We start from the raw sequence: 26,342 nt of genomic DNA, 5'->3' as shown, positions 1-26,342 counted from the left end.
CAAAGGCAGCGTCTCTAAGCACTCCCATGTTTTCTTTGCTCTTAAAAAATAGATGTATACTAAAGTCATACAGTATTTCATAACTAAAGTCACAAATGATAAGAATCATAACCATACCTTTAAAAATGTTCTTGCAAAGTTCATAATACGTTGATTCTATTCTTCTTTTTTTTTTGCATTCAGTCCCATATGCATATGACAACAAACTGTCCGTCATGACTAAATGCTTGGTCAGTTGAAATGAGAGCACCATGGGGGAGAAATTGAGGGTGTGTGTGTGTGTGTGTGTGTGTGTGTGAGAGGGGGCTGGAGGGGTGGAGGGGGTCAGAATACTGTAAGAAAAATCCAGATGTGCCCAATCAACATGACGGTCAGTCACACTCAGTTCTCTGCCCCTGCAGCAGGAAGGGGAAGGGAGAGAGAGTGAGGGGGTGTGGGGCCTCTTCCCTCTGCCCAAGCCTGGAACTGACGACGCCCGACTCTTCTTCCTCCTCTTCCTCCTCTTCTTCCTCCTCCTCCTCCTCCTCCTCTCCTCTTCATTCAGTTTTATCAAGTAGATGCCAAGAAGTAGCTCAGTGCTTGTTTTTTTTTCTTTTGAAAGGTTGCATGATTTCACACGTCTTTTTATTTTTGTCCTCCAGAGCTGGAGAAGCAGACTGGTAGTCAAAGAGTTTCAGGTAGGTTTGTGTTTCATCCTGTCCCCAGTCCCTTGACTCTCTCATTAGAAGCAGTGGTTCTTCATGGTCAGTGGTCACAAAGACTACTCATACTCAAGGAACTGTTTATGGTAGAATAAGAGATACCTGAAGGGAGAAGGCAGAAACATTCGATTCAGATGTCATACCGTATAACATTTTGTAGTACTGCTACTGTCTTGCTTCCATTCTTACCCTTCGCTATCGAGTACATCCTTAATGCTGGCCTTGGTGATTATGGCATCATCACATTTGAACCACTGGTCTTTGTGCTGGCGGATGAAGCTGGTGTAGTGGCCACTCTCTAATGTGCCTTGGTGGTTGACCACCGCAAACAAGGAATACCTGGAAATAAAAGACAAAAAAGATGTGAATACGTCTTTGTTCTGTTGTGTGACTTTACTTTAACACAAGTATCCTCTAAAGCCCCATTATCCTCCCCACACATGGGTGCCTTTATTGGTCTTGAACCCAATACCTTTGCCCTCTCTTTTTGTGTATTCGAAGCATACTCAAGGAGCACCTACTACAAGCTACCTGTCAATGGTATTAAGACAGTAAATTCCCCGTAAATGTCCTGGAAAATGAAAGCTATTGTAACTGTCATGGATGAAGAAAACTAAGCAGCTTTTAATGGACTTCAAATTGATTTCATTTGTGAAAGTCACAGCCGGGTGCTTCAGGTCATTAGCATGTGCTGCTGTGCTTGAGTAAAAATTTCTACGGTGATGTCAGTGCAGCTGTGTGTTAATGAATCGGTTTGTTGTGATGAATGTTTTCCAAGGTACTCACTTATTGTCGTTGTTTAATACATCGACCGTCTGTTGATACTGCCCGTTCATTCTGCTCTCTTTACTGCGGGAGACAAAAAGAATACCAAGACATTAGCATTCATGATGCTGCATGCATGTGTAAACATGCTACACTGGCACATAAATCCACTAGGTGGCAGAACGATCCTATCTATGAAAGCTGATATCTTCCCTGCCTGTACCTCTAATGATCTTTCTGTCTCTGAACAGAGCTGAATGGATGCTACAGCCAGGGGTGGGGCAAGACTGCTGCTGCATGCTCTATTGACACTAGTATATATTTAAATATGGAGCTTTTAATAATGTTGTTTTGGCATAGGAGCAAATGTGTGCAATCACTGGGAGTACATAGTATGTATAATGTATCGTTCAGTATGCAAACATTAAAACGTAATAAACCACTTAAATAAGCTGCTACAGGGTTTTTAGAAAATCTGTGTTTATTTCTATCTGGGGGTGGTGGAGCTATGGGGGCTTACCTGGATGCCATAAAGGGCGTCATGTCCAACTCTAGAGGGAAGGAAACGTATGTAGTGATCTTCCTCCGCAGTTTAGCAGAGTGCTCGAACCGCTGGGGATGGCCAGAGAGGGAGGATGAGAGAGGAGAGAGGGGGAAGGGGCAGAGAAATGGAAAGAGAGAGGGAGAGTGGGGGGAGGGGAGAGAGGACACATATTCAGAAATAAAACGCGTCATCATTACAACATACAAAATAAAAACACAGCTAGCTAAAAGTGAAAATGCATGTTTTCCACCACGGCTGTCACACATTTACACATTCATAACAAGATAATAACAGGCTCAGATTGATCTAAGACAATCTTTTTGCAGCCCCTTCCTATGAATATCATAAATACATTATGGGCCTTCAATACTGTTATGATAAATAAAACATGGACAGTGGAGGACTGTACGAGTCATTAAAATCAGAGGTGTCCTGGGACACTGTGTGAAAGGGCTACACAGTCGGAGGTAATGCACCAACAACTGAATCGAATTATAAACACACCTACGCACAAGCAACGTACCAGACAGCTAAGTTACTGCAAAATCTGAACCTTGCCTCCATCCGATGTAAGGCTGCATACACACTGGGCAAAATGCATCATATATATATATATATATATATATATATATATATATATATATATATATTGCAATGCCTGAAGATGCAGTTATAAAATTAACATAAAAATTAAATGGGATACAATCCTAAAAAAAAATAGTAAATAAAGCCTCTAAATTTGGATGATCGTGTCAGCCACATCACACAAGACACTGCTGTTTTGGAGTAACAACAAAATTAGATGTGTGAGTGATAAAAGCTCAATGTACCCTTGAATAATCAAATTGTCAGACAGTGGCAGATAATGTAACTAGTGATAATTGGCAGCACGTTGTCACTGGATGACTCACTTTGAGATGGAAACACGCTACGATGGGGAGCTTCTTCATTGTCAGCTGTTTGGTGGACTCCTGGTAACTATGGCAACCGCCGCACTTGATTTTGGCACTGCTTCCTAGATGCTCGGGCCGCGTAAACCTGCAGAGAGAGGGTTGGAATAAAAGGGAAAAGAGATGGGTGTGTAAGAGCAGAGAACATGTGGGCAAAAAAGGCAACGGGACAGGAAGTGAAAGCCAGGAAGAAAACCACTATGGTTATATTTCCTTTTGCACCCCGCAACGCCTCGTTCTAGTCCTATGACTCTGACATGAAGTTAATCTGAGGGTGTATGAGGGCTTGTGCATCAAGTCTGCCTGCAGAGTTTTGGTGCAGCCACTCTGTATGTCAGCCCACCCAACCCAGAGCCATGCTGGTATTGCCAACGCCTCTATCACCACGGCAACAGCATCAACCAGTTCTGTACCTTTAAGAGACTTGCTGCAGCAACTAGGGGTGTGTGAGGAGCCGCAGTAAAGAAAAAAAAAGTCAGAAGGAAAGGAGGCGAGAGAAAGAGAGGGGGAGGATGAGACGAATGCGAGAGGTAGAGAGTGAGGGCATGGGGGAAAAGGAATTAGGTGGAGAGGGGAGGGAATGAAATAAGATAAGGAGAGGAAAAGAAATTGCAAGAATGAAGAGGCAGTAGAGGAGATATGAGAGGTCACACCTGCTCTGCCAACCTGGTGATGGCGGAAGATGAGATCCGGGGATAAAAAAGGTTGTTGTGCCTGAGCAGACACCATATGTGACCCCTCGTGCAAGTGGAGTGATGAGTGAAATATTTGACTATAAGTGGCGACGATTGATGCCCATGAATTTGGAGAGGCAGAGGAAGGGATACACGAAAATAAGCCTATTGAAAGAAAATGAGTAGAAAGTGACGGCACATCCTTTCCTGTCCAAATGTTATGAAAATGATTCATTTTTAGTCTAACAAGTTTCAACATCATCAGTGTTACTGTGCATCAGCACAGAGGAACATAGCTAGTAGTAGTACTGTACATCAAAGGCAACTGGGTTTTTTGGAAGAAGCCTCTGATTTAGCGCTATTAAATATTCTACAATCTAGATGAGTGGGAATTTAGTTTAGATAGATGTAAAAGACAAAGAGAAAAGAAGACCTGACAGGCAGAAAAAAGACAAGCTATTTGGTGTCAGCTGAGACTGAAGCTGTACCTGCGTAGGCAGTCTGTGAGCGTGGTGGACCCTGACAGGTGGCTCTCTCCATTGACTGTGCTGCCATCCCCTCCAGGGCTGAGGGGCCAGAAAGGCGTGGATGAGCCAGGAAGGTCCAGACTGATGTCCCAGAATGGATCTATCGTTGTGGAAACCCCACTAGGGGAAAAAAAAAAAAAAAAAGAAGAGAGAGAAGGGAGTCAGTTTACGACGTTTAATAAATAGTGCGTGGTTGTGTGTAGGTTTGTGTGTCTCTTATACCAGGTCATGATGAAAGGATGATGACATAGATTGCAATACATACGCTTAAATTCACACAGCCTCTGGAGATTCTGATCATGTTTTTGTTTAAGCCTGCTGAAAGATTGAGTGTGTGCATGTGCATAATATCCACACTTGTTCTTCCAGGTCCATTTGCAATTCAATGAAGTGTTACATCAGAGAAAATTGGCTTTACATAAGGAATTTGTATTATTCCAGCCTGGTGACTGTGATGGACTGCAGCCTGAGCAAAATGGAGGCTTCCAGTGTAGAATGCATGCATTATGCACAAATATGTATATACGTACGGGGGATGGGCTGCTGCACATTATCATAGTTGATTAGATGAGTCGTGGTGCTGTAATACCCAATGGTATCAGCAGGTGGCTATTGGGGTAAGAGGGCACACATTTATGACAGTGAGAGAGCAACCCTCCAGTAATACGGCAACAACATGGTACCATTTTTGTTCAAAAGGCCTTGGGAGGTGTATTTTTTTTGTTGCTTCAGGCTTTACCCATAAGTAGGCTGTAGTCAACGGTAGATTTGTTTAATGATTACGGAGACAGCATCACTACATCAGCAGTCTCTCTTTTCTCTGTGGAGGCAGGTAAGATTGCACTGAGCTGGGCTCGGCTTGCCTGCTAGTTTGGGCGAGGTGCTTTGCAGTTCAGTGCAGCGTGCTAGTGTTAATGTGACAGGACAGCTCTAGGGGGCAGGCAGGCAACGCTTGGGTTGTGCTGCTGTCTAGACAACCCCCCTTACAGCAGCTCTGCAGGGACGGGGCCTTTAAATAAGAGAAGTGGAGAGAACACAACCAGTGGTTCAACAACTCTGGGAGGACGGGTGGTGTCCACATCGATCAGCCCAGCGGTGAGAGGCGACTACGGCATCACAGGACAACAAGGATAGATGGATGAATGGGTAAATGTAGGACAAGGGGGAGGAGGGGTATAGATGGTGATGTGATGCTGCATCGAGATGAATGGACAGCACACATCACAGGTGGGACTTTTCCTTTGCTCCTTTACACTTTTTTAAAGTCACAAACACACCAAACACACACTTACTGGCAAACTTGACAGGTAACATCTGATTGCAGGCCCCCAGTGAAGATTTGGTCAATGATGCAGTTACAGTGGTTTGGATTGTTGGCCTTCTTCCCATTGTCGTCTCCTGCGGACCACAAAGAGCAGAAAGTATAAATACACACACAGAGATAACACCAACAACCTCTTTAGCACCTCTGAAGGACTGTCTGGCCCTCTTTCTCACTTTAACATTCCCCTGCAGCCGAGCCTCCCTGCCACTTCACAACTCTATGGATTCCCTGTAGCTAATCGAAGCAAGCTTTACTGCAGGGTCTGCGGGTGAGTCAGCCTGTCATTGCACTGCAGCAGGGCCTATTGACATTCCTCACACTGCTTGCTTGCTGTCCCCTTGGTACACACCAGTGTCAGTCTCCTTCAGTATGTTTCCAGTGAAGTAAGGCAATGTGCTCTGTGGGTAGATCTAAAGGTGCAACCCCACATGCAGGATCAGAGACAGTAGGTGGTCCAGTCCCACACACACTCCTCTCAATCTGGCCCGAAAATATCAAAGATCGCACATGCAAAAAGAATCTAGAGTAAACCCTTTAAACTTACTGCATTTAAAAGACAACATACCATGTTGTTTTTACTGTATAAACATTGTATACACATATTCTGTTTGGTTATATAGCTTACTGATGGTGTCCCCTTTGCAGTGCCTGTGTAGTACATCCAACGCTGCGATGAGGAACTCGTGGGCGTCTTGCTGCTCGTAGCCTGCGAGGTGACGTGCATGAGTCCACACCAGGTGCAGCAGCCGGAAGGGAATGTGGGGCGAACGGTGGCCCGAGTAGAACTAAGAGCAGGGAAGAAAGATGGGAGAGGTGGTGGAGGTGAAGAGGAGAGTGGGAGTTAGCCTATTTTTTCCAGGTGTTACTGGGTGCAATATATTTGATCAACTCTTCGCCAATCTCATAGCTACATTGCTCACTGTCACCTACGATTCATAACTGAACCGTCAGTCGAGGTGATTTTCTGACTCTCTTAACCGCTACCTTCATAAGATATGAATGAATTCACCTTAACAGCACTAGCTCTGACGGCGCACCCATAGAGAGGAGAGGTGTGAGGTGCAAAAAAGATAAGACAAAGTGGCTGAAAAACCATCCATCTGTGAAGTATCGCAGAGCCTTAGGGTTGCCATAGGAATTCGAGTGAGTGACAATCCAGGTCAGGGTCAGGAGATGCATGTGAGAAAGTAACAGAGCCGAGCAGAGCCGCGAGAGTTGGCAGGGCGCAAACATCTACAATGAAGTTCCAACCAGAACTCATTAATGCCAGAGAGGGCTCTCATTTCTCAACACGTAGATGTCGCACACGCCTCGCGCTTTATTCTCCACGGCTCTCTCTGAAATCTGATTGAGCTGTGAGAGGAAAAAACATGCCACACTGACGTCTCTTAAATCTTACAAACTCTGCTCCTTTTCGGCAGTTTGAAGGTGGCTGCCAAACGAACAACGCTACAAGAAGAGGAGGGAACGGGGAGAGAGTGGCTGATCAAAGCGGGCCGCGCCTCTCACCTTCACATCTGAAAAGCTCTGTGTGTGTGTGTGTGTGTGTGTGTGTGTGTGTGTGTCTGTGTCTGCAGAGTCAGAAGACATTTTTTGATGACAATACAGAGGTGGGTTGAAGAGGAACGAAGGCAGAGGATGGAAGTAAGCAATAAAATGTGAGAATGGGGAGAAGGCATGGAGGTAGAAAAACTTTGCAATGATGCCGTTATGGAGTGTTTAAATAGATTCATTTTTCTTGTAGGACTGACCCTAAATTTTCTGTCTCTCACACAGCTGAATACTCAATCAATGTCTGCCTCCCTGGGTGATAGAGGTGAGCGATTACCTCCTTCATGTGTTATGTAGCTGAACAGTTCAGCCGACTGAGACAGGACAGGACAGGGCTCTCTGTGTGTGTGTGTGTGTGTGTGTGTGTGTGTGTGTGTGTGTGTGTGTGTGTGTGTGTGTGTGTGTGTGTGTGTGTGTGTGTGCGTGAGGGGAGGGGGGTGATGACTCAACTCATTATAGCACCACTTGCCATCTGTGGGTCCATATATACAGCGAAGTGAGAGGGTGTAAGAAAAAAGCGAGGCAGTGTGGGAGCAGACCAGGCAGAAATTACATAACATTCAAGGCCGACGAGTTTGTTAGATGTAAAACGCTAAAGTTTTGTATCAAAGAACTGGGATTAAAAGGCTATAAATGGCTGCGCAACATAATTCGCATCGACAGATCAGGTTCAATAAAGGTATAATTACGGCACTCTGCTCATTTATTTGTACGTGGCTCTGTACATTCCTTTCAAGCAGGATTTTTCCCTCCTCTCTGCCTCCCTCTTTGGACTCGACAAAAGAGCGCAACAGTGACTCAGCCCTCTGCAGTGGGTTACACTGCGAGAGAACATTCTGTATTATATGGTTGTTAAAAAACTCTCAAATTATGGCTCATTCTTAATCACAAGTTCGTCTTTTCTTTGCTGGATCAGACAAGTTCACACACGCAAAACTGGGGATCATACCTCCTGAAAGAGCTGCGACATCTCACACACCAGACAGGAGTTTGATTGCATCTCGCACTTGTGTCTGTCGGAAAGAAAGAAGTCTCGCAGCAGCGGCGTGTGTGTTAGGGCCTGAACAATACAGTTCATGAAACATGTGTTGCCCAGGTTTATTAACCCTCGTAAACCTGCAGGACAAAAAGAAAAACAAAGAAAAGTGTAAGAACATGGCAGTGAAAATTAAACAGGACATGATTCACACTGCTGGCAATGGAGGGAATCACCACTGAAAGTACCTGATCTCTGCTTCTCTGGACTGACTGAGTTCTAGCTGTGGTCGACTTGCTTATTAGAAACCAACAAAACCAACTGAATTGGCAGCCAAAAGAACCACATATATATTATCAATATTTTGATATTTAATTAATCACTAAAGTCATTTATGAAGTGAAAATGCCAAAATATAACCTAATTACAGATTTTCAATTGTGAGAATATGCCGCTTTTCTTTGTCTTGTGTGATAGTAGACTGGATATCTTTGGGTTTTGCTTATTGGCCAAAGAAAACAAGCATCTGAAGACGTCCCCATGGGCATTTTTCTATGCTATTACTATTACTATTTTCTTTTTCTTTCCATTTCATATCCATTAATCAGAAAAATAATTGCCAGCTTAACTGATAATGTAAAGATTTAGTAGTACACACATCACAAAATGCCAAACATAAAAACCACTGCCACTTTCAGATTCAGTTTATTTTGTGTGTGTGTGTGTGTGTGTGTGTGTGGCTAGAAAGTTAACAATATGGTGCTGGGTCAGGTCTGCCAGAAAACCTTGCGTATCCTGGAGCAGACCCCAAAGCTGTGAATGGATTCATTTAGAGTGAGAAAGTAAAGCTACAGTCCTCCAGTGATGGCCAGTGGAACAGGTGAGACACAGCGAGGTCTTGGGTCTAATCCAATTGAGTGAGGCTTGGTTCTGGAAGAGAGCGCTCGGCGAGAGCTTCAACACTTCAGACTGGTCCTGGTGTGCGTACACACACACAAACACACACACAGTCTACTGCCCAATCAGGGCTATCAACCAAGCTCTTTAAAAGATACACAGGGGTGAAGAATGGCAGGAGACAGCGAGCAGAGGGAAAGACACAAACAGCAAAAGTACATGCACAAAATCAGAGACACAATAGAGACATCAGGAAGAAAACAAAGCAACAGATCTGGGAGAAAACAAGTTCTGAGGAGACACAGAGACAAATTCAGGCCCGCTGTGGCGCCAGGGAGGGAACACTGTGTTCTGCCTCTCGCAGTGCACTGCCTGTGGGGCTGCCCGGTCCTGCTGACCTTGGGTATCACACTTAAATGCAAGATTGAACCCATGTGCACTTGCACCATAGGCACATGTAGAGACACACACACAGCTATAAAGAAGCCCCACAGCACACGCACACGCACACACACACACACACACACACATATATGCAAAGCTATGCAGCGCAGTCTATTGCCCACCTATGGTACAGTTCGTAGTGATTTTCCTCCGCTTTGGATTGTGTCGTAATAACTCTAGCTCCCTCTTGGTCGGCTCCCATGTTGTGTATTTCTCCCCTATGCCTGTGGATACAAAGAAACACAAATGTGATGGCACTGAGATATCAGGTGGCCTTGTTTCAAAGGCTGCTTGACATTCTCTGACAGGAAACAAAATGCTATACCTTGCAATTTCCAGGCTTTCCTCTGTTCCTCTTTGGCAATCTGCTCCATGTCTTTGTCGTATATGTAGTCTTGACACACAAAACAATATATTCCACCGTATAATAAGTCTATCGCTGGAAGAAGGGGGGAGGGTGAGAGAGGGAGAAAGAGATTGAACCATAATTACAGATACATTTTTTCCACCACAGTAACACACATTGGATTTTATTTTACTGTCCAACCTTGCTGGCACAGCCACCCTCAAGACAAGTGCTTTCTCCACCGTGCATTTTCCATCTCATTGCTCGCTCTGAAGAATTATAAGAGATGTGAGGGGAGCAGTGATGGAATAGGTGTATTTGTCTCCCACCCCCACCTGGGCTTTCAACTAACACACCAGCCTCTTCCATTCTAAAACTCCACGGCAACAATACCTCAGCTCTGTTGCCGTGACAACCTATTTTTAGCTTAACCGGACATTTTTCTGTTTTTGGTGCTACCCACACTGAGAAAGTGAGCTAATACATCACGTAGAAAACCTGACTGCTGTATGTTATGTTGTCATCATGTTTTTTTGTGTATGTGTTTCTTTGTGTTTGCATGTATGTGAGATAAGTGAACGTACAAAATGAATAAATCATGCGGGAAACAATTAATGAATTTGAAAAGCATGATTGTCTTTCTTTTCTTTGGTAAATCGTGGGTACGTTTGGTGACTGTGCACTGAATAGGATGCTCCCCTCTGGACAACAGCAGCAGGAGCAACCCGGTTAAGAAAGAAAAATGAGAGCAACACAAGTGGCAGCAAGAGGAAGAAGATATAGACTATGAGTGCTGCACAAGACAGATAAATCTTGCTGACTTGAGTGAAGGAGGAAGAAAGGTGGAAGAAAAGGAGAAGAACATGAAAGGCGTCCAGAGAATGAGGTAGCTAGAAGGAAGGACAGGGAGAAGATATGAAAAGGAGTGAGCAGGTTAGGAAAAGGAGATGAAAAAGATGTGAAAGGAGTCCTGAGGAGGGAGCTTGCCATCTAGCCGTCTAGCAGACAGGGGAGTTTGGATTAATTTGATTAGAGGTGGAGAAGAACAGAGTGCCAGTGTCAGAGAGGCTCCTGTGGAAAGCTCAAAGCTAATTAACGCTGTAGCCGCTCACTTGGGGGGGGTGTGTGTGTGTGTGTGTGTGTGTGTGTGTGTGTGTGTGTGTGTGTAACCAAACTGTTGAAATGCATTAAATCAATTAAATCCATTCAGACAACTGCCATGCCACCCTACTGTCTCCCCTGTTTCCACATTTAGTTGTCCTCGTCAGGGTAATATCAAAATCTTGCTCATTAGTGTCATTGTCTTATTTAGCATAATTAGGATGTAAGGATGAAGCTCGGCTTTCTGGTAGCTGTGGATTAGCGATGTCTACCCCTCCCCTGCTGCTGTATGAAGGGGAGTGTACCAACTTAAACCCATGACATTTGACTGGATAAGGCGCTCCCACCAGAATGGTAATGTGCTGCGGTTAGAGTGAGGTTCAGTTCCCCGTCTGCTCAGAGGAGGAAGTTGCCCAAAGTAATGCTGTAATCCTTCACTGATAATAGCTGATGCTGCAGTGGGCCACAAGGGTGCATGTGAATTTGAGGACTGAGCCTTGGACAACATTATTTATAATCATCATCATTTTAGCTCTATTGTGAGATTTGGTTTTTATGCTTCCGCACCACAGCAGGAGGCATTATGTTTTCATCCCATTCTCGTGAACGCAATCTCTCAGGAATGCCTTTAAGGAATTTCTTCGTTCACTTGGACTCAAGGATGAACTTTGAATTTGGTGGTCAAAGGTCACCGTGACATCATAATGTCCTGGAAAAACATTAGCCATTATTCAGCACCAGAACTCAGGAACTGGAGGGGAGATTGTGACCATACTTTTGACTCAAAGGTCATAGGTCATTGTGACTTCAAAATAGGTTTTTCAGCCATAATGTAAGAATGAGTTGGGCGATTCCAGATTTCACACATGTTGGCTGGGACGACACAATGAGTAAACAATAACTAGCACAGTGCGGGCTTTCCTCCATCTCGTCCATTCTGCCTTCCATTTCCTGCTTCAATCTGAATTTCGAGCGTCATCGTAATCACATGACTGCAAACGTGTAGGAGCGCGCCTAGCTAATCGTGATCCTGTGAGTGACTGCATGTACAGCTCATTGAGAGGCCTCGCATCTAAAAATGCCAGCAGAAAACAGAAGCACCACATTTTGTGTAGGTATGCTCTATAAGAGTCCATCTTTACACAGTAATCAAGTACATGTGTACCTGTTATACAGCCAATACATCTATGATAATCCTTCATTAAAGTCAGTTCAACAATGTATATTCACTGGAATCATACACATGTATCATCAATACGGTGATAACTTCTATTTAGCCAAGAAAATAGGGTAAACTTGTGGGTAATTCTAGTTTAATGTAGAGAATATATACATTATGATACACAACTTGTTGTTTTAATTACTACTACAAAGCAATCAGTAAATTCAGATTTGCAACAGCATGATTGATGACAGTGGTGCGTGAGTGCGTGGCTTACCTAGATTGTGTCTCTTGTTTTTTGCGTGCTCGTGGATGTGTTTCTTCGTAAAACAGCCGAAAAAGACGCAGTAGAGACAAGAGTGGAGCCGGTTCAGGTGGGCGCCACACATGTGACAGATACACGACTTGGCCTGGAGGGAAAGACCCAAGGGAGAAAGGGGGTTGGGGGAGGACAAGGGGGGAGGAGGAATTGAGAGCAAGAAAGGAGAGGACAGTCAGCGTGGTGAGAAAATCCTCTGCAGCAGGACAGAGCCCTGAGCTATAATGTAGAGTAGTGTAGGCAGACAGAGTGGAACTCCCTGCCAGCTGAATTAGATTTCTATCTTCCAGTCAGTCACACAAACACTTCGGAGGACATGGTGCTCGAATAGACCTGATACGAAGACAGACTAAAGATTGCTGGGCCTGTTGACAAATCCAGTGCAGTTGAATAACAACATATTTCCACACTGAATCTTTCGCTCTCTAACACATGCAGGGCATGATGGGATTTAATGCTTGGCAGGCACACTGGAGAAGGCAAGCAGAATCTGTCTGAAGCGCACACTAACAGTGGCTGGAGTTTATGTAATTGGTTTGACGAGAGCACCCAGCGGTAACGGGAGAAATTTAACATTAGAATGCCTGACATCTTTGGCAAGCCTGCAGAAATGAGCCCTACAGGAGCACAGCCCCCCCCCTCTTATGCACAATTCAGATTACGTTGGGTGCGTACACTGTATATATGTAAAATATTTACAACAACCGTGAGAAAGGGGAGCCAAGAGAAGGGTTGTTAGTCTAGCATGAGTGCCCTCGACCAACTCTAGGTAGGGAAATTAGAGAACAGATGAACTGAACAAAGAGTTGTACAGTGAAAGCGTGAACACTCGCAAATTCTGGGGAGAAATGTGATACAGATGCTGGGGGAGAGCACAGGCGCACATGTACACAAGTTTGACTTGTAATAACAGCATTATGAAGGCATTAAGACCACAGCTGTCTAAGAGCTCTTTCATTTAACACACAACCCCCATCCCTCTCTAACTGGTTTCACTGTAAAAGCATTCAACAACACTCAAGCTAATGAACACAGCAGCAGAGGCCTCACAGACATACAAGCAATATGGCTGTACAGCTGTGTACAGGCTGCTGGACAGATTGTGATTGTGGTGGAGCTGTCTGAGGTGACACTGTCCGAACACCGTGATGGACAACACGATAGCAGAGAGATAATGTCGATTACACTCAATGCTTTGACTGAACAGTTCTGTTGGTAATGAGAGTGGAAGTAGAGCAGAAAGTAGTCTGCAAGCCTGCTTAAGAGGGAGAAATTGAATAAGAGAGGAAAGACAGAGTGATCGAATCAAAGCCTTTCAGGGCGCAGACCTGCCGCAATGAGCCGCCCACTCATAGAGAGAAGACAGAGGCAATGGAGGTGTGAAGCAAAGGTGAAGAGAAACAAAATGAGAAAGAAAATTATTGGCTGGAGAGACTGCCTATTGCTATCTATTGACTAGAGATACAATAGTATGACCTGACACCATCTGAACAACATTAAAGCGTACTGTTGCAGAGAAATAAACAAGGTTGTATCAGTCGGTTTCACTTCCTTCTCTCTGAATGACACATAACAGTTTGTGCAAAGGGATGACTACATAACTAAAACTATTACCACTTATGTGGTACAATAAAGCAATGACTACTAGCTCATTAAATAACTCACAGGATGACTCAAAACCTCAACATCCAAGACCACAACAATTTAGGTTAATTTTATAAAGCAGCTTTGTTTGGGAGCTTGTGGTTCCCACAAGACCCAACACAAATATTGATAACAAAGGATTTGCAGTAGCCTATATACTCTAATATGGTTGGAAGTGGGCAGTCAGTATAATGAGGACAATATTAGAATATTGGTCTATGCATACATGCTTTGTGCTCCAATAAACTGTGTGCATCCAAATGCAATGCCAAATCCACATCTTATTTATATATATTAACACCTATGCTGCTGCTCTGCTATCTCTTGCTACGGGAAACAAAAATACAGAAACAATTCATGTTTTAGCCACTATTGGTTTCTACTGCCTGAAGCCTAAGCTAATCATTATATTTATTATATATATTTTTCAGATTATAAAAGGTATATAATAAAGCTTGTGTTAAGCACACGTCTTCGCAAAGGTGCCTTAATACAAATTGTTGAGTAACTATGTTCAATTTTAATAAAAAAAATATACCTGTTCTACCTGCGTCTTATTTTCCCTGTGGGATAAGACCGACAGATCTTCGGAAAAAAAAAGAAAACGGTTGCCATGGTACAGATCTGAATCTCTGAAAAACTGGAATAGCTCATCCGTGGGAGTGGGCTGAAATTCTGCTCTAGCAGGTGGGTGAAAGATTGAAATAACAGTCCCATGCAGACCTGTATTTGTATGGATGAGTTGACAGAAGGTACAGAAGTAATTCAATTTGCTGGTCTCACGGCATGCTAGGGATATTCTACTACGTACTGGACAGAAATAGGCCGCAAAACTCAGAGTCAGGTCTGTGTTTTGGCTGAGCATTAGTGGGCGTGAGCTAGTTTGTGATGACATTGCAGCAGTGGGGATATTCAGGGTCGCAGACCCTAAGCTCTGTTTTTATTCATATTGGTCTGTTAGGCAACCAGCTCTGAATGGGTGTGTGAGAGAAGGGGCAGCACCAAATCAGCAAGGGGTGCTTTTCCAAGAGGGATGTATGGTGAGGGATGGGAAGAAACAAAGGGGGTTGTCACTAAAACCAAGATCAAGACAGACATCTACAGAGGAGATAAAAAGACATAGCAGGGCATGTGTTTTCAGAGTCAAAATTAAACCCTAATAGCAAAAGATGAAAAGACATTTTACAAGTTATGTGGAAACACGGGAGAGTTCAACGGAATAAAAAAAAGATATGTTTCCTCTTGAAGCCTATCCTACCTAAGCAGTGATGTTGTGAGTCCCCACTCGTCCTCCACTGCACCAGGACTCAAAGTCAAAAACAAGAAACCCTGCCAACGCCACGCCTTGCCCTCCTCCTCACCCTTCCCTGCCTCAACACCCCTTTAGCGGGCAGAAAATCTATCTCTGCCCCAGCCCCTCAGCTTCTCTGTGCTCTCTCCCTCTCACCATGGTTCACGGGCTATCTATTCCTCAGTGTCAGCAGTCCCGCATTTCTCTGCGCCCAGGGCTTTTAATGTTCTATTAGATCAGCTATTGATCAGCCGCTGGCTCAGATGACTGGAACAAGTGTCGGACAGGTAGCAAGCTCACGCTCGGGCTGCGCTAGGCTGCATCTCCCATCTGGGATGTGCTCTTTGAGGCAGGTTAGGCTGTGCTCCATGTCCAGGGGAATGACCCTCTAATGTATAAAGCTGTTGACTGATGGAAGAACAGATGCAGAAAGGCATTAGCTGGATGAACAGATCTCCAATACATCTTTAACGTGAAGACAAGACAGCATTACATGCTTTGTGGGTCCACTGAGTCTGTGATTGGCCGTCAGCTAACAATGACCAAGTCCAACGACTACAGTATGAACCTTCAAATGTTCTAAATCTAGCTGCATACATCTAAATAAAAATAACACCCATACTTTTCTCCATCTCCTCCTGCATTATTCCTCCCTCAGCATTTAGGTTAATGCATTCATATATTCAAACCGAGCCAGTAATGTGATGAGCTGTAACTGAGGAGGAGAGAGAATGACGACGACAATTATGATGTGGACAAAGGTCTGGCTCTACTGAGCACGCTCCTGCTGCTGCAAAGAACAGACCGGGGAGGGGAGAGAGAGTCAATACAGAGTAGAGGGCACAGCCATACGAGAGCAGTGACTCACCGTGCTGCCCCACACTCATGAGCCTGTGCATGCTTCTTTACACACACATGCTCATACATCAACAAAATTAACAATGGCTGACATGCGTACAGCACAAGCCATAAGCCACAAGCAATATATATATATATATATATACATATACACACACACACACACACACACACGGACCTTTCTGATTCTACATCTAATTTGAACAAGTTGAGGGGGACTGGGGAAGGAGACTGATGGTGATGCTCCAGAACCGTCCTGCCGACTGACCCTATGGGGCTTCAGCCTGTCAGTGCCTTGGCAAGATTATGCTGTTACCCCCAGCTCCCCCCTCCCCCCTCCCTCCCCACATGACAATGCCTAAGCAGCCCTAGAGACACACACACAATATGAGTCTTACTCTATTCTCTTTTCACTTCCGCCCTCCATCAGCTCATTGTAACCTCTGCTGACAATGACATGCTGTGTGGTCTTTGCATGAGAATATATTCCCACCTCATCCAAATGAGGTTGTGGGACAGATGGGGGAATGTTGGACTGTGTAGTTTGGCCTCATACCGCTATAAAAAAGACATTATGGCTAAACCCTGAGCCCCAGCCTATGGAGTAGGGCTGCAACTAACGATTACTTTCATTATTGATTAATCTGCCGATTATCTTCACGATTAATCATTTAGTCTATAAAATGTGAAAAAAAATTGTGAAAAATGCTCATTATAACTTCCCAGAGCCCAAAGTGACGTCTTCAAATTGCCTCTTTTGTCCAACAAACAATTCGAAACTCAAAGAATCTTCATTTACTATCATGAATAACAAAGAAAAGCAGCAAATCCTTTCATTTAAGAGGCTAGAATGAGCAAATGTTTGACATTTTTGCATGAAAAATTACCAAAACGATTAACCGATTAACAAAATAGTAGGCAATTACTTGTCTTTCGAGTGATTAATTGAGTTACGGTTGCAGCTCTACTGTGGAGTCTAGCTTTATCCCATCCCCAGGAAGATAAATAAAACTGAATAAAAAGGCAGATGGAGCGAAACTAAACTGAGATACTCACGGTGGAGTAGCTTTGATGCTATGATCAAAAATGTAGCCTAATGCTTCTCAGGGGTTTGTGCAAGTTGTGTCAGTTGCTGGGATAAAGCAGGGTTTTGCAGCACATGGGATGGATCTACATAGGCGTGCAAGTGTGAATCTGATTAAGATCACTTGATTAGGGACAGACAGGCTGTACTTGTTTCTTAAATTCCAGACATCAGAGGGCATAGGAGAAAAGTTTCCACTCTCAAAAGTACAATGAAAAATGACAGTTTATGCTACAATTTGGTGTTGTACTAATATTATCGTGTGACAGAATCATTTGTCCATATACACATGTTTAGAGCAGGACTAAAGGAATACACAACAAACACACATGCTTAGAAAACTGCCTTAATGCCTCATAAAAGGAGCTGTGAATGGTTGCGGCACCAAGCCAACATTCATCCAATTCACCAGTGTGTAGACTCACCAAGGCTGCAAAAAAAAAAAAAACATAAATCAACAAGTACAAACATTGACAAACATGTACGGCAAGAGGGAAGATCATGCAGACGGCAGTGTGTTTGTGTTTGTCTGCACAGATGGTTAACAGTTAAGCTCCAGCTTAACAAAAGGCTGCGTGATCATTTGTCAAACCTTGCAGCTACCAGATGCCCACAACCACCCTGCTCCACTGAAAGAAAACACACACACACACACATCGAAGAGTGACCGCTGATGTGACTGACACCAATAGCACAGAGCTTCTGAATGGTCCCCTTGGACTCAAACCTCATCAGATGACAAGTTGATTTCTTCTTTATCCCCATAGCACCAATCAGGACCCACAGAGCCTTGATCATTACCTCCAGGAAAATCTATGAGCACTACCTACAGAATAGAGGCACAGTGGGGCTATTAGTGCACTACAGCGTCTTTAAAAGTGAGTATATATAGAGCGGACCTAAGTAATAAATTATCTTGCAAAGGACAGAGAACCATTTCCAGACAAAATGCCTAGTCTCAAGAAAAGCTCTCACTTGGGCCCAAGGCTTTAACAATAGGGAATAATTGAGCGTCCACACTAGAAGAGATTGATTGCCTCTTGGTTTTGGGCTTGGCCGGCCCCTGGAGAGTGACTGACAACTCATTAGCCAGATGGTGGTACTAAGGGAGGGCTGGACAGCAGCCTCATTGGCTGGCAGCTCAGGCCATGACCAGCAAGCTTTGTAGCCGTGATGTCTTTCCAGAGCCTGCTGGACAGTCAAATGAGAAGTACCGTCTCTAGTTGAAGTGATGGCAAAGGAAGAGAAATGGTCAGTGGGAGAGATGGGGGGGGGGGGGGGATCAGTCAAAGTGAACCTCTCTAGGGAGGTAGGACTAAGAGGAGAGACAGACGCAGCGCACACACAGATGAGCTTAATCAAAATGCAAAGTCATGCTTGTCCTCAGTCACGCACACATTTTCATTGCACACACACACTATATTAAGCTATAATAACCCCCTCCCCAAAACTATTTTGTTTACCATGTCAATTATTTTTTATGAGCCTTCCCTCCATTACTGCTCCGAAGGCAAAGTTTAACACCGTCAATTACCAGCCTCATGCAGCACCCCACCCACCTCCTTTACCACCAACTTCACTTATGTGCCTGTGTCAACAGTGTATCTTCTTGACCAGGATTGCTCCCTAGTGGAAGATTGCTAAAGCATAGGAAGAGATCAAGCTGATCTGAATTGAACAGCAATGATGAAAGCACTGTGGCATAGCACATCCAGCACAGCCAGTGCAATGCCAAAGACTTAAAGCGCCTTCATACAATTAAATAAGATGCTAAATGTCTATGGGAGGCTAGATTCTCTGAGGCTGAAAATTTGGGAGGGAATAGCATGCGAAAGGGACACCACAAGGTGACACACCAGGCCTTCGATTACTCTGGGAGAGGTTACAGACCTTGTGCCATTTGTTTAGTCTGAGTCACTGAGCCACAGCCACAGTGACTGACAGACCGAAAGCCACATTAGACAAGACCAGGCAGGGAGTGACAGAGAGCACACAGACATGGAAGAAATAGGGCTGGATGGGGGACAACTTCTGACATCACCAAACCCACTGAGTGTTGTGCATAAGGCAGAGGGATGAGGGAAAAGGACAGGATGGGGAAGAGGGGAAAATGAGAGGATGAATAGAAAATGTATATTTTAGTATGGTAGTTGTGCAATTTTAAAATTGTAACAACTGCAGTGTTAAAATTATCAAAACGATAAAACAATACAAGCATTTTTGGCACATATGTAATGGGATAATCAAGAGGCAACGAGAATCGGGGGCTGAACTAGGTTTGCAAATAAGAGAGAAAAAAAAGCGAAAGCAAGGAAAAGAAGGAAGAAAAAGCGTGGGAGTGAGCGCAGAAGAGGAACAAGCAAGGGCTATGAAGAGGCTGGAGGAATAGATCCTACAAACGTATGCTGATGAGTCAGGGAGCAGGCCTGTGATGTGACGGGAGACTGATCTGACAAAGAGATCTGCTCACAGCACAGGAATCAGCCGCTCTCTGGGATTGGCTGTGCCTCAGTGCATTTCGTGCTTGTGTGTGTGAAGTGAAGGAACAGGAGGGAGAAGAGAGTGACAGAAGGAAGTAAATGTGTCATCCTTTAAAATATACCCATTTTCCTACCTCTGAAATTCCCAGCAACATCAAGCAAACAATTTCTCTCTCATCTTCCCTCCTCACAAGCAGAAGGGGGGTTTGAACTTGTGGGAAAGAGCGGGGGTGAGGGGTTATGGTTCCTCTGATCATATATGATTTATCAAAACTAGAAGATAAAAAAAAAGTTGAGTTCAGTCAGCTCTCTAATCACGACCGTAACCCCTTTAATCAAAAGTGACAGCAAATTCTTCAAAGCAGTTATGGCTGTAAAAATCTGCCAACCCCACCCTCCCTGCTTTCATCTCATCCAATTCCCACTCAACCTAAGATAATAGTTCTGGTTTAACTGCATGGCAGATTCCTTCATGGTTGCAGTGTTTTAGCACACATAGACCTCCTTACAGATAGCAAATAGAGTCTATGCTGCTGGATGGGGCAGCACACAAAATAAATAACCATGACCTTCATGAATATCACACTACCCCTCCACCGTCATAGCCATTCACAAACTTTGAATTATGAATATGACCGGAGCTGGGACTAAAGAGGAATGACTTTGACTGTTAAAAGGCAGGTTTCTATGTACGAGCTGTGCTGACATCCTTCTGTGCAAGTCTGCTTAAATGGCACTTGGCAATCTGGTGGAGCACGAATCTCAATTAAGAGAGGAGACATAAGATCATCTGTTCAGACAAAAAGACACACAAAGGCTCCCGTGCCATACTCAAGCAATCGCTAACTAAACACACACTGACAACATGTTAATAATACATTAAGAGACGGGGTCAAAGTAAAGACCCAGGAAGACAGAAAGGGAAGTACATCAGAAAAATAGTTCCTCCTCTGCAATCTGAATTGGAGTCGAGTTTTGTTACATGACACAAACTGACAGTGGGTGTCGCCCCTCTGGCTACATGGCATAGCCAATCAAAACCTTTCTACTGACTGACAGCCCTTGACATGTGGCATACCTCGATCACAACAGAATATAATGAAGCACAGATGCACTGAACAAAATCATATAAGACTGGATTTAATGTCCATTGACACCAAAGAGAAAACACTATTGCATGCTTGTTTATTCTTGCCATTTCCCTTAATGGGACATATTTAATACACTGCTCAATTTGCATTTAATTGTTCTCTCCATGGAGCATTTGTGTCATATACAATTCTGAAATTATTTAGGTCTAGTTACTGTTTGTGCACGCAGGGCAATTAGGACATGTTTATGCAAAAGGACATCAGACTCGAGGCCTGAAGGAGTCCACAACAATATCGAATTTGTCACCAAGTTAAATCCATAATTTATGGCCAACACTTACAGAATACACACTCATGCAATGTGTCAGTGTAAACCTACATGCTCATCCCAAGCTAATGGGGCATTTCATCTAGAACCAACATGCCAAACTAATTATTATCCCAATGTTTCCTAATAAAAGATAGCAGATCCCTAGCCTGCTGATGTCATCTCTGCACACTCCTATCTCTGCCATTTGTTACCCATGTGGGTTTTAGATTGTGCATGCAGAGCAGGTGACAGATTTTCCACTAATGTCCCTGCACATTGCCAGGGAATTGATTTTAGCTTGAGGTAGAGAGGATGACAGCTTGCGGGGAGGCTGCTGAGGACAGACTACAGAAAAGGAAAAAAAAAAAAAGAAATGAAGAAACAAAGAGGAGGTGAAAAACAGCAATTCAGGAAGAAAGGCACTGGCTAATGAAACCAAGTCTGAATACAATGTCAAAATGCATCCTGCCTATCCCTCAGTCTCTGAATGGCAATGTCTTTCAACGTCTCTCTATGCAGAAAGTGCCTATTTTTTTTTTTTTACTACAGTGCTTGCCGTGTATTTGCCACTATTGTAAGACAAACATGCGATTTTCAACGTAGCAAGGACATTTGCAGTATTTGTACTTTAAGATACCAGGATGTGATGTTAAAGGCACCTCTAGCTCATAATTCAGTGCTGAACCTAAATCAAGACTGCCGTATCTCAGGAGAGCGCACTGCCTGTGTACCACTGGAGCAGCACTACACCCGCTCTGCATGTCAGATTAGTGAGGTGGTAAAGACCCTCAGTGAAGGGGGTGTGAGACACAAGACTCATACTCCCATATAGCCATCCTGGAGAGCAATTAGGCAGTAGAGAGTACACTTCACTCAGGAGCCACTGTTGTCTCCTTTCTCTCTGTATCAGTCACCTGTATCATCAGTGTCTGGGTCCAGATGGGCAGAGCAGAACCACTAGGTACACGCCATAACAGATGTTAGACAGCTGTTAAACAGCAAAATCATAAGCAAGGCTAAACAGATGGCTCTCGTAAACGAAACTGATTTTAAATGCTATTTGTCGATCAACTTTATTTGTCAACAACTGTATTCAGTAACGCAACAGCAGGGCCACTTTCTAGGGACAATCTTTCAAAGCAGAGAAAATATATATACATAGTTGCATTTCTAGTACAAATGAATAAAAACAGTGGCTTTCCCTTCTCTTCTCACTTGCATTACAGCCAAATATATGCCTGTAAAAGCAATTATAGATCTAAAAATTCACTTTTAGATACAGTACCGGTTGAAACCAGCAATTCTTCAATGACAGAAACATAGCAAGGCCTATTGTCAGTTATGTAAGATTACTTCAAGACTCCAAGGCCACAAGAGTACTGCAACGCAGTGGCATGTGAGGAGAACTAGGTGGTGCTCATTTGTATGAAGAGAAAACTGCACTGACAGATGACATGGCCTGATAGAGGACAGAGCATAAAAATACAACGCAATCAACTCTGAAGCTACCAATGAAAGCGTTTTAAGTGTACAGAAACCTGCTCACGGCAGCACAACCTAAATGGTTTCAATGCAAAATTGTCTTTGAATGCCATCTAACCTCGAGGACTATGACAGCTAGTGGGCTTCAAACCTGGTGGACTGGTATTCATGCGGCATGCCAACAAATAGAGGGCATGGCAGAAAAACAGGGAAAATAAATTTCACCATACCCCTCATATATTGTCACTGTGTGGCAGAGACAAAGCGTGTTTTTGAGAGAGGTAAAGCTCAGGTGAAAAGTGGTGGTTGCTGCTGACACACTGGTTGTGGAAGACATCGTCTTGGCAAGAAAGGTAGCGGTGTGAGGTTGGCAGGGATGGTGCTGAGACTGTGAGGCTTTCAAAACTGATACAGGAATAGTTCAAAAGTTAGCAGCAAGCCAGGTTTGCAACACCTAAACACGCCTAGGGGGTTGAGCAGAACATTGGGAATTGCTTAGAAGTGAGCAATGAAAAGCGCCCATGACCAGTCTTATTTCCGTGACTGACTGACTGAGCTCCCGTTGATCTCATTCCTGTCAGGTAGAGTGGGAGAAAAAAAACTAGACAGCCGAAATTAACATTCAGTATATACTGGTAAAAGTGTTGCAGGGTTACCCACTGAAGTCTGATAACCTTTTACAACTGTCTCATACATTGTCAGATGCTCTCTTGTACTTTTTAACTGTGTTGTACTTCAGGGTGTAAAAAAGCATCAATGAAGACAATGTGAATGCAGTGTTCAAACCAAAGCATGTCACTAAAACACTGTATAAACAAAACGGTCATCGACCCTTTTGCACTAACTATTTGCTTTGACATGCCCGCAATGTAACTGAGCTATGCTTTTGGCTGTTCTGCTCATTGTCCACCCTCCCACTTCATAATCTTACAGGCTCTAAGAGCGTATCACAGCAGATACACACGGAGAGGGCTGAATTATTCCGCTACGTAGGTTTACATCTAATATTCAGTCCATTAAATGAAAAAGGCACTGAGGCACACAGGTAGGTGAGCAAGAGGAGAGAAAGCAAGCCAGCTCTTATTCATCTGAAATATGTCAGTGAAGATGAGGAGGGGATAAGCATCAACTCACCAGCTCTGTCCATCCTGCATCACTCTGAAGCACCTATTTTATCACAACGACATAAAAATGTTTGACATATATAAGAGAAGCATGGATTTCTTGTGACAACAGTCAAGCAACCAACAAATTGTTCCTAAATAAAATTGAAGCTTCTGGGTTTTTAAAAATGAACATCATGGCACAAAAACAAACAAACAAAAAAGCATGTTTATGTTGACAAAAAAGCAAGAAAACGGGTGGGAAAGTGAAAGAAACTGCTACACAGTCCAATGATGACATCATATTGTAGAGAGCTATTCGGGGCTGTGTAGGCCGATCAGGTGTGGGATGAGCCCGAAAAGAAATTGGCAAAAAAAAAAGTAATCAGCTGACGTCCCAGAATCCAAACTCGTGAGTGATTGACCAGTGCAGAAAAAAAAACACTGACCTGGGATGCCCAGGAGAGAAACGCTAATCAGCAGACCCAGCGTGTGCGTGCGGAGAGACACAATGGGTCCATTTGGTGTGGTAATGTCTCTTCGAAACCCAAGTTTAGCCGTCCAGCTAACTGTTCATCTACCGAACTGAACCGCTCAGCTAACCTAGCCGATTGACTCACGACAATAAGGTTGTATAATACCTGCTTGAGCTAATAAAGAGAAATTGAATGTTGCAGGTAAGATTGCAAAGAAGCAACCAGTCTCCGCAGTTCACCAAGCAGTCTTGTTAGCTAACTTACCGGGTGATAACCTAGCTGGCTAGCCCTAGTACTAGCAACATGTACTGCTGCAAGTACAGTACAGTTTCACTAAGACCGCAATTTTGTTCACCCCGTTCAGTGATTGTGCTTCATGTGGGACACCGTTTTCACTCCAGTTCCGTGTCTGTCTGTGCCACATTAAAATTATTTCACTTTTGTTTCTGAAGCTAACGTTGCAGTTCCTGTGTTTTTACCTTGCGTCTCCTCGTCTCAGCAGTACCACTCCAAACAAAGCATTGGTATATGACTCGAAGATTTTGTTTCCAATTGTCCACCTTATAACCGTTCACATGGGAGCACCCGGCCGGACTCATGACAGACAAAACATTCAGTTTGGGTTTATAGGTGACAATGAAAAGTCTCCTGGATGGTTCACTTAGCTAGCTAGCTAGCACGAACTGTCTGTCCAGAAATGGTTTCCGTTTGGAAATGGGACAATCGATGTAGTATCCAAAATGCTCCTCGGGCATCTGACAAACACCGTCTTTGATTAACTAGCTGCACATCTGGTCATGTAGTCATCTAACAGAATTATCACTTCACTAAAATTCCTGCTCCTCTTGCTGTTGTGACAGTTGCCTTTTCCTTTAACGTTAGCTCCACTTCCACTCTCACGATTAGTTAGCTTTCTTTCTCTAGTTAGCCTGCTAACACTCAACTACAGCTTCACAATGCCCGCCCAGCGTACACCGTGATTTGCCAACACAAAGACGTTACGTCACCACGTTGGTTTTCGAGCACGTTGGGTGCGCTTGATTTGGGATCCTGTGTGTTCCGTATAGGTGAATTTTGGATTTTAAACATGGGATGCATCGATGACGTTGCCTTAACAAAAACACCTCCCATTCAGGGTCCTCTGGAATCTATAGCCGACCCAAAAAATTACATCAATGTTATGCTGAACGGTGCAAAGCTGTGGGTTTTTTTTCTGAAATAGGCGTCTTTGTCGACAGGACCCCATTGTTATTGCCCTTACTTTATGTCAATCATTGTTGATTGCTATTTATGACAGACGCTTCTTCTGTCTCAGGGATGCAAGTATTTTTAGTCATTCATCGCGTATGCAGAAGTGTCAGTTCATGATTGCAATTTAGTATGTGACAACTAAAGAGTATACACTAAATTGTTTAATTTGAACATCAGCTAAAATCCCCCGTACTTATTTGAAGGTATACTCAGTAAGGCCAACCCTTTTAGTATCATCAATTAAAGCCTACCACCTAGTGGTCATATGGTGTATGTATGAAGTCACTGATATAAAGCAAGACTCAACTTCAAAGTCAACTTGGTTCCTTGAATATACTGTATGTGATAGCATGGATGGACACGAAGCATGCTAATAGGACGGGGGCCCATTCAGGCATCTCTGACCATAAGACCCTCATATGTCTCTACTGGGACCTCAGCTTTGATTGACATGGAGGAAAGACCCTAACTCAAGTTCAGATTTGGCAAAAACATTTCCTCATCTAATGAGTTTTGTAATTTGGATTTTTTTTTTCACGAAAGACAAAAATAATAATAAAACCAACTGTTTTACTATGTTTTTGAAATATTTTACAGTCTCACTGAATGCAGAGATTCTACACTACAAGAGTCACACGAGTTCAGACCTTATGAACACAACCGTAATGGTGCTGTTGTGTTGGAAAGTTGCACTAATGAGTGTGTGCAATTACTCATTTTTGTCTAGTTTTATTATGGTCAATGGGCTATATATTCAAGTGGAAATGTTAAATGATAGTTTCAAATTAGTCAGATTTGAGTTTGGATTTGAACTTGTGGTAACAGGCCAAAATAGTATAAGATATGTAACACTGTTCCTATGGACTAGATATGCACCTGAGAAGAAGATGACCCAGAGCAAGCAGCTGGCCTGGAGTTTGCTCCTCATTTTCTTCTCAAGTGTATCCCTACTCTGTCCTAACTTCATACTAATCACGATGATTATGATTTA

At 43.6% G+C, this 26,342-nt stretch overlaps 1 protein-coding gene across 1 annotated transcript; it reads right to left on the bottom strand.

The window, feature by feature from the left end:
• Positions 1–760: 760 nt before the first annotated feature.
• On the bottom strand, positions 761–24,699 carry LOC139300174 (ubiquitin carboxyl-terminal hydrolase 22). The gene is made up of 13 exons (XM_070923182.1): positions 24,580–24,699; positions 12,240–12,372; positions 9,679–9,792; positions 9,476–9,577; positions 7,986–8,152; positions 6,111–6,270; positions 5,454–5,556; positions 4,123–4,281; positions 2,922–3,048; positions 1,987–2,078; positions 1,488–1,550; positions 891–1,040; positions 761–803 (listed from the first exon to the last, which is right to left on the bottom strand). The coding sequence occupies exons 1-13, from the start codon at positions 24,697–24,699 to the stop codon at positions 761–763; spliced, it is 1,533 nt and encodes a 510-aa protein (XP_070779283.1).
• Positions 24,700–26,342: the final 1,643 nt, after the last annotated feature.

This window comes from Enoplosus armatus, chromosome 17 (genome assembly GCF_043641665.1).
Source record: "Enoplosus armatus isolate fEnoArm2 chromosome 17, fEnoArm2.hap1, whole genome shotgun sequence".
Classification (NCBI taxonomy): domain Eukaryota; kingdom Metazoa; phylum Chordata; class Actinopteri; order Centrarchiformes; family Enoplosidae; genus Enoplosus; species Enoplosus armatus.
The sequence above is the reverse complement of the archived record's forward strand: the minus strand, read 5'-3'. Positions and strand labels throughout refer to the sequence as shown.

Excerpts from the sequence above, each read along its gene's own strand:
- LOC139300174 (XM_070923182.1), bottom strand. The coding sequence starts at position 24,699 with ATGAGTCCGGCCGGGTGCTCCCATGTGAACGGTTATAAGGTGGACAAT. Across the intron at positions 9,578-9,678 it reads GAAAGCCTGGAAATTGCAAG|GCATAGGGGAGAAATACACA; the intron begins GTATAGCATTTT and ends TTGTATCCACAG. Across the intron at positions 2,079-2,921 it reads TAGCGTGTTTCCATCTCAAA|CGGTTCGAGCACTCTGCTAA; the intron begins GTGAGTCATCCA and ends GGCCATCCCCAG.